General features: G+C 40.0%; 1 protein-coding gene across 1 annotated transcript in view; it reads left to right on the top strand.

Annotated features, from left to right (window-relative positions):
• Positions 1 to 12,125, top strand: part of LGR4 (leucine rich repeat containing G protein-coupled receptor 4) — a 96,948-nt gene that overhangs the window by 46,377 nt on the left and 38,446 nt on the right. Inside the window, exon 2 of the mRNA XM_059931293.1 lies at positions 4,844 to 4,915. Within this exon, the coding sequence (XP_059787276.1) occupies positions 4,844 to 4,915 (72 nt within the window). The remainder of the gene's footprint in view (positions 1 to 4,843; positions 4,916 to 12,125) is intronic.

Here is a 12,125-nt window from a genome sequence, read left to right as displayed (position 1 = left end):
GTCTAGAACTTTGGTGGTGTATGTTATCTACACTACTTGTGCGTGAGAGAGACATTCCCTTCCAATGTGTTCTACCCAGGCCATTTTTCAAATTTAGGTTTAGTTTTTTGTTTTTGTTCAGACAGTAGACATCTGTTAACTGGAGAGCGGCCTGAAAATTTTTGGTGGATGACAAGACCCTAGAAAAGTCATTGGAATAGTATTAGTTCTTAATCATTATCAGCATGTGTCTGTTGAGTTTAAGGACATCACCACCACTTTCTGGAGAATATATTAGAGAATGATGTTTTCTCTAGAACCTGTTTGTAATTTATTAAACATAATTTATCAAATTCTCAGACTGCCGGGTAATATTTGACTTACTATTAACATTATGGCAGCAGCAGTGCAGTTTTATCTAACACAAATAGGAAGGTTTATTCAAAGTTAGATAACATGGGTCAATCACAGTATATTAAAATTAAATAATTCCATGGCAAAAGGCCCAGACCAGCAAGCATGTGGTGGCAGAGTCCACGGTGGTACACGCTGGGCCATCAGCAAACAGGTTAGGCTCGCTTTGGGAGCATTTTACAGGGATTTTAAAAGGTACCTTGTTGAAACATGATGTTCCTCTCTACTCTGTAGATACTTTAATATTAATGAATTTTATGAGGGAAAAAAAAGATGAGAGTTTAAGCACTGGGGAGATTTAGCAGTTTCAATTAAACAATTGCACCATTTCACTGTTAATTTTGAAATCAGTGACTGCTGGTGTTGGAGCATTCACCTTTATTTTCCTCGTGGGGTGATGTGCTTTTGCATTTTTGATCTCTGTTGTAAAAGTTGGGGAATATCGCATTGGGTGTGATATGCAGGCATGTGCCCTGTACCAGTTGCTGTACCTTGAAAGGCCCAACTATAAAGAAATCTGTTAGGGAACCAGTATGTATAGAAAAGATACATTCAGGCATTTTCCCCCTACTAAGCAAAAGCTCTAGGTTCTGTCCCCTGCTTCATCACTTACCCCGCTGGAGGTCCTCCTGATCTTTTTGAAAATGGCTCTTGTCTTTCCGGTCCTTCTAACAGTTTCCAGTAAGAATGTAATTTCCTCCCTCCCTCCCTTCTCTGTCAACAACTGGGCTTCAACTTTTTTCTTTTAAAACAAAGTACTTGATCTCAAAGAGCTCTTCTATCTTAACAGCTTCGACTCCTGGAGTTCTGGAGTTTAGAATCCGGTTTTGTAGTTAGGAACAACTCCAGGTTCTAGACCTTCTGCACCATTGAGTGTTTCCCTTGTGTAAAAGTGGTTTCTTTTCTGGGAAGGAAGGCCACCAAAGGCGGTGAGATTCTTGGCCTGCTGGCTCTCTGTCCACTAGATTCACACAGCTTCCAGGAGCAGCCAAAACACGGAGGATGATGAGATAACACCTGTTACTTATTTAGCTTCTTACATGTGACGACTTTTTCTGATCTTCACAGCATTCTGCAAGGTTTAGTTACTACTTCCTCCATTTATCCAAATGAAGAAGCTAGGACTCAGAAAAGATGAACAGCTTGCCCAAGATCACAGAGCTAGTGCTGGTGAATTGATAGGTAAGCCTTGGTCTCCCAAGCCTGCGCCCTTCCATCCATGCTGGGCTGGCTTCAAGTAAGGCCGTCAGTTCTCTTGATATTACTCTTCAGAGGTGTTTATGAGTCGGTGGTGCTCTGACCTTGTAAGATTATTTTGTTTTCTATGGTACACTTATTTTCTTTGTAGGAACGCAGGATGGTAGATCTCTCGGTTTAATTACAGATATTCCTGGCAAGATTGTGGTGCTCATAAGGAACGTCAAGGCACTGACCCAGAGGTGTTACCTTCTAGCTGAAAATTTTCTAGACCACTTTCTTTTACTTATGTATTTTAGTAATTTATAGGCATATGAGCCCAATATACTTGTAATTATTGGCTTAGGACTTCCATTTGTAAATGGTTACAGTTAACTCGTCACCCCCAGCATCCTTTCCAGCCTCAAGCTCTCTTGTCGGTATTGGTGATGTCAGGTCTGGAATATACTCTTAAGGCTGTCTGTAGGTTGTTTATCACCATTAGTCCTCATTATTTTAAATGAGTACCCACCCACCTTATACTCTGTAACTACATGTTTCCAGAGCTTCTCTGGAGATAACATCTTCCAGGTCCCCCCTCCCTTTCTTTTATTTATTTACTTTTTTCTCTTCCTTATTCACAAATGCTTTGTAACTGAGGCCTAGAAAATATGATGGAAAACACCTAGAAAGATAGAACTCTGAGTCTGTGAAATTCACATCCATTTGGAAACAAGTGTTGTTTCTGAACCTGAAGCTTTGAAACAAAACCTCACCACGTGTTTAACACATAGATGTATGCATTTTTAAAAATTGGAATGCAGGGAAGAGTGTGGTATAAATTCTCTCATAATTATGTGTCTTTTTCTGATGAGGCAGTCAGTCAGTTTTTCTGTTGCTGTGATACTCACCTGAATTCAGGTGTGCCAAACTTAAGAGGAAACAGTATGGAGTGCCTTCTTTTGTAAAGTAATAAATTATGGTTGTCCTTTCTCCTTTTATTGGAATGACAAAAGAACACCAAAATTGTATGATGTTTTACAGAATCACTGCTTACTCATTATTATTTTACTTTTCAACGTGAGTAAAAGTTTTGTTGCATTCTTAAGAGTGAATTTATTGGTTAAGGGCAAATGTGCTCCAGTGGGAGTGACTCAGTAGTTTTATAATGGCAAACTAGTAGTCTTTAAATTTTGCGTTATGGTAAATTTTTCAGAAACATGCCTTTTCCATCAGATGAACCTCATATATCTTCATCAGAGAGGATGAGCCCCTCCATGAAAACTACCAAAAAAAAGAAGAAAAAAGTGAATCACAGAAGTATATAATGTCAGGCCAGGAAGCCCCCCAGTCAATCAGTTCAACTCCCCCATTGTACAGATGAGCAAACTGAGGCCCAGGATGAAACAATATTCCATCTGACCCCTATTTGGGTGCTATTTCTCTCTCACCTTGCTCCAGTGTTTATGAAAAATGAAGGGTTCCCCCTCCCCCTTCTCCAGGGATAATGATAGCTGATTAAATTAGTATCAGGGCCTGCATTTAAAAATAATAATTCCTTGAGAAGTATATTAATTTTGTTTTTCTTGTAAGTTATCTTTAGTAGAATTTGAGTTGTTTTTAATGATAGACAATTTTGGAATGCATGTGAATCCGTATGGTCTTGGGATTCGTCTCCAGAGAATTTTCAGAACTTTGTTTCTTCAATGGCTAAAGCTATTTATAGCTCTTGTTTTTAATCATCAAGCAGAAGCGCTCTTCCTGAGATTCATTGATGATTGTGCCAAGGTCTTGGAGGCAGTATCCGTCCCTCTTTTTAACCTTGGTAGGACTCAGGGTTTGCTTTATGTCTTAACTACGTACTGGAGCAAAGTAGCAGGATTCAAATGATATTTTAGAAGACTCAGAGTTTGGAGTTAAGATCTTGGACTGTGGAGCTCACATTTCCTGTTACACCACTTGTTGGTGGCCTCAGGGAGGTTACTTTGCCCCAGTAAGCCTTGGTTTCCCCAATCGTAAAGTGAGATTTGATACGCAGTCTTATCCCATGATCAGTACTCTCAACATGTTAGCTGCTACTGCTGTTTTTGCAACTGCCATTCTTATTATTCCCAAGCCAAGAAGTTTTCCAAACCTGCCTTGGGAAAGGCTAGTAAGAAGAGATGCAAGTACCATTTCTAAATGTTCGTGAGAGGAAAGATGGGGAGAAGGGACTCACCTACCTTGATACTCAAGGTGTCCTTTAAAGGAAATTTTTACCTGACCAAAGTAGTGAAAAGAACAGTGGTATTGTTGTCGGCTGGTTTTTGTGTGCTTGATGTCTCTGCCACCTCCTTAGACTATTATGTCTAATCCAGTTGTGGGAAAGTCACACGTGTGAATTTTCATGGTGGTTTCTAGAAAGGAGAGACCTCTGGGCTGAGCCAGATAATTTAACAGCAAATAAGAGGCAGAGGCATCTGGGTAAGGCAGGCAACCCAGAGCCTGCAGGGGCTGTCCCTGGTGAGGCTGCCTTCAGCTGCCTTTCACAGTGTCCAGATTAAGTAGAGTGTGGAAGGGGAAAGCCAGTTCAAAAGGCAGCTGCCAGGGAAGAAGGAAATGGTTAATAAAGAATTTTTTTCAGCTGCTTGAACTAGTTAATTGTCAAGTGATATCGTCGAGTGAGTACCCTCCTTGCTGCTGCCTCTTTAAGGAAAAACTGGAAATGGACCGCATACCTGTCATGTATGCACTTGTTTGCAGCCTGCATCTGTTCATAGGCTAAAAATGAAATCTACTTACAGCTATTACCTGGAGGACTTTTATAGGTTTTGCAGAAAATACAACTGGGGTACAGTTAGGACCTGTTTTATTATCCCAGACAGTGGCTTAAGAAGCCATCCGTACCTGCAGATCTCTTTTATCAAGTTCTGGGTATTCATTGGTTTATTTTTATCAGGTACAGCACTTTGAATACCAGAGCAATGAAAAGCCACATCGGCTCACTTATTGTAGGTCTTTGGAGACATTTTTTTCCAAGAATACTTAAAGGGTGAAAACCCAGGATCTGGGTATGTTATAAATGATGGGACGTAATTTATAATAAAAGATTTAACTTTTCTGTTTTCCGAGCATTGCATTCTGAAGCTAAATTATGACTATTCCTATGTCTGTCTTCTATGCTCATTTTTCTTGCTTCTTTACAAAATTTCGGCACCTAATTATTTTTCTGTTGACTTAAGTGCTTTAAGTCTAATATCACTTAGTTAACAATCTTCTTAACTTTGTTTTCCAGGGATATCAGCATGAACAACATTACTCACTTACCAGAAGATGCATTTAAGAACTTCCCTTTTCTAGAGGAGCTGTAAGTATTCTTTCGAGAAATGTTTTTTGGTTATTTGTTTGTTTCTCCTGTTCTCTTTGGGAGCTCTTATGACAGAGATAGTCTGCCGTTTCTCAGGGGGCACTCAGAGAGCTTGGTTCAGTGGCCTTTGTACAGAGGAAATCATATGTTTTGGGGCAAAACAAATTTGAGTTTTTAAGAAGTATGATTGCTGAAGTTATTTTTGAAAGCCAGAATGAAAAATGCTACTTCCATAGGACTTTTTTGCCGCAATTCTTATGACCATGAATGCTGCAGTGACACAGGTTAATTACAGTGTTATCCCAAGATAACAAGCCTGCAGTGTAATTACCGTGGTTGCCACAGGACTTGCTGTGTGGATAACAGAACCATGAAGAATAATCCAAAGTATTTCAGGGTCATGATGCGGCAGACAGCCTCTACGTGAATGAGCAGAAAACTTGTCTCCTTGGACATTGGCAGGTGGTCTTGGGGGTTGGGATGAGGGCGTGGAGCATCTTACGGGTCTCTGAGAACACCTTTAACATTAAGGCTGTTTCCGAACTTGGCAGTGGCATCTCACTGCCAATTTAACAGTTTCCAAAATTGGAAATTTAACAGTTTAAAATTTCCAATTTAACAGTTTACATGGGGGAAAATTTCTTTCCACCTGTTACAACCTCCATTTTGTTTTGCTCTCCACACTTATTTGAAGTTCATCATCAAAATAAGCACTTTTAGATTTTATAGGAATTGGGAACGATAGATTTTAAGAATCCAGGTTAAAAAAATAAAAGCAGAGTTGACTCAAGTTAAATGGAGGCTTTTAAAAACGGCTAAGCCAGTGGGTTATGTAATATGTAGAGGCAAGAAGGTGACAGTTTGATGGTAAGAACATCAAAGAGCTATGGCCCTGAAGGAATCTAAATTCATATTACGGATTGTGCCCTACAGCCAGCTGTTGAGTATTAGATCCAAGTCAGTGACTGTCTCCTATCTTAACTCGGCCCCTCCCCGCACATGGGGAACAGGAATCAAATATAAGCCAAGCAGGTTGTGCTCGCCTCTTCTGACAGAGTATTGAAACAGCAGTTAAGGATTTAGTGAAGTTAAGGAGAAGTTTTCCTTCCCACACTGCTTAGTTGAACATAATGTTCCCACAGAAAAAATTGGACAGAGATTATTTGCCACTTCCAAGCTTGTGAACTGGGTCAAGTTACTTAACCTCCCTCTGTTCAGTTTCTTTGTCTTTAAGGTGCAGATAAGACAGAATGAATTAAATAGATGTTAAGTACTTAGGACAGTGCATGAAGCAGAGTGAGTGTTATGTAAATGCTGGCTGGTATTTATTTCACTATTTTAAAAGTGCCTAAAGGGGAAACAAAGCTGCAGCCTATATACCAACTGTTGCCATTGGTACAAGGTTTAAATGTTATGTTTTACTTTATTTTTGCCTTTTTTTTTCTTGAGTGAACATTAATTCTTTTGTAAGACATAGCTCTTCAGTTTTAATTAAACATTTAAATTCAATGAAAAAGCAGTGAACTATGTATTTGAATCCCTCACTTCCCTCCCTCCCAATCAAGCTCTAGGATGCTTCACCTATTTCTTTTTATTTCACATACAGTTTTAGACTTTAGGATTAGTCTCCCTTTACAGAAGTAATTATTCAGCGAAAGGCCATTAATGAGCAGTTGTTCAGCCGTTGTATCACCACCAGGAATGTGAGACGCACCAGGTGGGAAATGGAGAAGCCCTCGATGCTCTGGGTGGGTGGTGTGTGCCGACCAGTTTGTCGATGCCTTTGGTTGCCAGCCAGGGCACTTGGAGGGATTTGGTAGTGGGTGCCTGGACGCAGAGTCCGCCCTGGTTAATCTCTGCTTTGTGAAGTTCGCATCTTGGATTTCTTAAAATCTCAAATGACCGAGCATATGTCAAGCTCATGAATTCTGTCAACCGAGAGTTTTAATTGGAACCAAATTGGATTTGACTGCTAGTTCTTTGTAGGAGGTCATGTTCTCTCTGCATTCTGCTTATGGCAGTGAGGAAGCCCATCAAATCAAGTCTGTACAGCTTCTCCAAATACTGTATGGGATTTCAAAAATGAATTCAGTCGGAGAGTTGATGGTTAATTTTACAGAATTCTTCAGAATAGTCTTTAATATGCTGGGAATACTTAAGGCATTCAAGGGAATTTCTTTTCTATGTTAATAGAATCAGGGTAAGAAGCCCATGTTTTTTCTTTATAAAACACTGCAGTTGAGCTCGACATTCCAAAATGATGCTGCATGAGTATTGTAATATTTCATAAACAGCGTCACCCTTTGTCCAGAAGTCATCTGGAAGTCATTTAAGCGTGATTGTGAAGCTAAAGTGCCCTGAGCAGAAATGAGTGATTTACTGAGGATTTTTTTTTTTTCCCCCATGATAGTTAATAAGGTGCGCTTTACAAGATGTGACTGGTTTGGCCGAATTTTATATGATAATCCAGAATGCTGGGAATATTGGGTGGAATCACTTCCCAACTTAATAAGTGTTTATAGATACTTACACATTCACTTATTCTTTCGACAAACACTGAATCCTTCTCTGTGGTGGGTGCCAGGGATACCGAGACAAGTAAGTATGGTGTTTGTCCTTGGAGCTGACAGTTAGTCTAGAGCTGTGCTGTAGCCACAGGTGGTTATTTAAATCTAGATTTACAAAAATTAAAATTAAATTAAAAACCCAGTTCTTTAGTTGAATTAGCCATCTTTCACGTGCTCAGTAACCACCTGTGGCTAGTGGCTATTGTGATGGACAGTGTGGATATAGAAAGTTTCCATCATTGCAGAAAGTTCAGTTGGATAACATGGGTCCAGAGGGATAGGTGGAACCAACACTTGGTGTGACGTGGTAAAGACTGTCCAACAAGTGAATGCTGGGTCAGCAGAAGCCTGAAATAACCTGTTTACTTGAGACTGGAGGATTTGGGAAAAGCTTTGCAGAATAGCTTCAGCTGAGTCTTGAAGGACACATGGGAATTAGCCAGGTGAAGATGGGTAGTAAGGGCACTCCAGGAAGACCCTTATAGCATGTGCAAAGGCATGGAGGTAGACATTTCAGAAGTGTTAGGACACTTAGGGAGTGTTAGGAAGTTGTTAGTTATTCCAGTTGAAATACAGAGAAATGTGAAATACTGAAAGGTAGAGAAATGTTAGGAGATGTGGCCAGATCATCAGGGGACTTTTTTAAGCTAAGGAGTCTAGGCTTTATCCTGAAGGAGTTGAATTGGGTATGAGGGTGAGCTAGAGGGAGGCGACTAGGATTCTTTGTCCTGAATGACTAGATGCCATTCACTGATGTTTTTTCCCCCTTCTTTCTCTGGGTATCTAAAAACATAGGCTCTGGCCCTGAATTCAATCCATAAAATGTCTAAAATCTTGGGACAGTCTCTTGATTTTCTCACCTCAGTTTCCTACTCTTTAAAATGGGACTCTTCACAGTAGTATTGTAAAGGGAAGAGGGGATTATTTACGTAAAAGTGCTTTGTGACCATGAAGTGCTACACTGACATGAGTAATGTAAATTTCACTAATCCCCTTAAACACTGCAGTCTTTCTTGAAGTATTTGGGGGAGAGGTTGTTTTGCCTGGAGATGGGAATTGGAGTGGGCCGATATAGGTTTCTGTTAGCGACGTGAAAGGAAAGGCAGAATTTTTGGAAAATATTAATTTAGCATCCACAGGATTGGTTGTGTGATGTGATGCCGCCGCAACTATTTTTGGCTCTCCTTGGGACCTGTCAGGGCATTGGTAGCCATTTAGGGAATGGCTGAAATGTGGAGTTGTGAAATTGATTTAATTAGAAACAGCAGAAGGAATATCCAACTACTTTTCTGTAGGCTCCCACTGAGAAATCCATGGATGTTACTTTGAGCTTAGATGTTGCAACAGCAGTGGAAACCGTTGCCAGCTTTGGCACTTGCACAGTTATTGTTTAATACATACTATAAGACTGGCCTAGTTCTATCCATGTCAAAATGTACTTTGACTTTAGAACTCTTTGCAATGCTAAAGTGAAAATTAGGTCTCTGAGTACTCGTTTTTTTGGTACGTAGGACAATTAATTCTAAGTAGAGGCATTACTTTACAAAAGAGGACTAGTAAGTAATTTGAACAGGGAGATACAGAGTGGGTCAAAACTAAAAATTTTAAATACTTTAATTTAGCCAATACTTACATATAAGACTGTATACACACACATACGTGCACACAATATTCAATGTGTGTAGATTTTTTTCTGAACCATTTGAAAGTAAGGTGTAATCATAATTTTCCTTTACCGCTAAATAGTGCATTGTTTATTCCAAAAACACAAGGACGTTTGCTTAAATAATTGCAGTACTATTGTCAAACTCAGAAAACTAGCATTGATATGTATTATCTGGTCTGTAATTCTTATTCAGATTTGATAGCTGTTCCACTAATATTCTTTATAGCAAAAAAAAAAAAAAATTCTGGTTCAGGATACAATTTAGAACCACAAGCTGCACCTGTTTGCTGTCTTGCTAATCCATTTTGAATTTCTAAAACTATGTTTTGTGGTCTCTATTTGAGTTACTGCATATAATTAAAATTGGTCAAGCCTGGCAAAGGGAAATTATTTTAGGGTTCAATAGAAATAATAATGGCAGCCAACATTTATTGAGAGTTTATTATGTACCAAAAACTTAGTGCATACTATCTGGTTTAATGTTCACAAGACCCCTGTCCCAATGAGGTAGATAGAATTTATCATGACCCTGATTTATAGATGAGGACATGGAAGTTTTAGAGAGGTGATAAACTCTCTGGGTCATATAGTAAATAGCAGAGCCAGGATCTGAATACATGTCGATCTGATTCAAGTCTTTCCTCTTAATTTCTAAGCTGTGATACTGCCTCAAGAGGCACAGGATTGGAAGGAAGCTTAAGAGGACATCTATTTACTGTCGTCTACAATTCTAAGTATGTCCACAGCTAACGATCAAAGGTGGTTGGCTGCCCAACATTCCCCTTAGTAATAAGTTCATTGAACAAAACACTTGTTAACAGGGAGGTCTTCCTAGAATGAGGTTTTCTGGTCTAGCCACACCATCTTATAGATGAGAATATCAAGGCTCAGCAGTAGATGAGTGACTTGTTCCAAGTGCCGCAGTGAGTATGTATCTGAGCCAGAATTAGACCTACCTAGTTCAGTGCCATGTCCACTATATCCTGTCACCTTTCATATCTCTGAGATGCATAAGTAGTCTCAAATAGTCTTACTGGGTTGTTTAGAGTTCTAGAAAATAGCTGACCATTGTTCTCTTCCAGTACTTACAAGGAATTTCCTTTGCTTCCAAACTAACGTTTGACTTGCTTAACATTTACTCCCTTGATGAAGGCTTCTCAGATAAGTTTTATCAAGTGCAATAATTTCCCCCAAAAGGCAAAAGAGTTCCTCAGTTGCTCCAGTGATATTTGACAGTTAAAAATATTACATTCTTTGAAGCATTCTCTTGTCCCACTTTTTAGTGCTCTGATAGGATGACTTGGTAGCGATGATCCCTACACTTGCTGTTGGGAAGTACATAATCATCTCACAGAGGAGTATCAATGCTCTGATTCATACCATTCCCTGTGTGTCATGTGGAGAGCTCTCAGATTAGGTTATAAGGATGAAAAGAGAAATGGAGGGACCTTGTACTAATTGGACCTACTATGTACCAGATAGGCCCTCCTAGAACAACCATTGTTTTGTTTTAACTCATAAAATTCTGTAAGCTATATTTATTCCCATTTTGCTGATGAGGAAGCTGAGTGTTTCCTCAGAGAGGTTGAGTAACTTTCCCAAGGTCACACAGCATTTTAGTAATGGGCCTGGTAGATGTGGAAAGGATGAGGAAAGACTTATTAGACAATCCATTGATTCACCAAACTTGTGTTAGGTAAAGCACTATGTGCAGTGTTGAATTAAACTGGGATTCTTGCCTTCGAGAGAGATGAGTGAATGGTGTTGTAGAGTTACAGGAGTTCAAAGCAGAAGGGAAATAACTTCAAGCAAAAAAGATTAAGGGAGGCTTCATCAAAGAGCTGGCATTTCTGGAGAGCCTCGAGGGATAGTAGGAGCTATTCATGAGGAGATGTGGAAAAAGGAGGTTGAGCAAAGATATGGCGACAGACTGGGATAGGGAGGAGGAAAGCTGTGGTATTTGGTCTGAGTTTAGGGCTGAATTCCTGAAAGGAAATTATGGGAAAGAAACCTTGAAAGGAGTTCAGGGCCAGGCTGAGGACCTTTCTTGGCAGACTCATGGAGGGGTATCAAGTTTTGAGTGGCTATGGAAGTTTTTTGAGCTAGGAAATGACTTGATCAGATGTGACCTTCCATCAGTATAATCTCATAGCAGAGGTTAGGATGCTTGGGATTGAGAGAGGGTAGGAGACAGATGAAGATGATAATGGCAATAGTCCAGGTGAGACTTGTGAGACTCTGAACTAGGGTAGATGAGAGGCAGTGAGAGGGAGGAGGGAACTCAGCCAAAGATGTTATGGGAATAGAAGCAAGAGGACATCTCAGCTGGGATGACAGGGGGTGTCATTGATAACACTTCATTTTTAGATTACCAGGAGTCTGGTGGTGCTTTGACAAAATGAAAGACCATGCAGAAAGAGAAACTGTTTCAGAAGAGAAGACAGCATATGCAGTTTTTGAACATACATCTTGAATTTAGGTGAGAGGTGGGTAGGGGTGTCTGGAAATACAGGTGTGGAGTTGAGACTAGAGATTTATGGGTGTGGATTATAGAATGGAGTTTCATGGGTATAGATTTCAGAGTCTTTTATTTTGAGGGGATTACTGGAAACATTAGGTTGAAAGAGCTTGCCAAGGAAGAGAGGGTAGAAGGAAAAGGAAGGAGGCCAAAGACAACTTGCTGGGAAACACTTGAATCAGGGTGTGGGAAGAAGACCGAGTGCCAGAGGAGCAGGAGAACTAGGGCAGAACTGTGCCCGGGGAGCTGCAGGAAGGGAGGTTTTTCACAAGAAATGAAGGCTCAACATTGACATGCTAGAGAAAGGTGCCCACAGCCAGATTATGAGAAAAGGCCTTGAATTTAAGTTGTGTTTTTTTTAAGAGTCATTTCTACTGAGGGTTGTGAGAGTAACTTTGGGATAAAGAAGTTCATCATGAAGCAGGCACTTGGGGTCTGCTAGTAGGTAGTTTCTGGTTT

The sequence above is a fragment of the Balaenoptera ricei genome, chromosome 8 (genome assembly GCF_028023285.1).
Source record: "Balaenoptera ricei isolate mBalRic1 chromosome 8, mBalRic1.hap2, whole genome shotgun sequence".
NCBI classification, from domain to species: Eukaryota; Metazoa; Chordata; class Mammalia; order Artiodactyla; family Balaenopteridae; genus Balaenoptera; species Balaenoptera ricei.
This window is presented reverse-complemented; position numbering and strand designations above follow the sequence as displayed.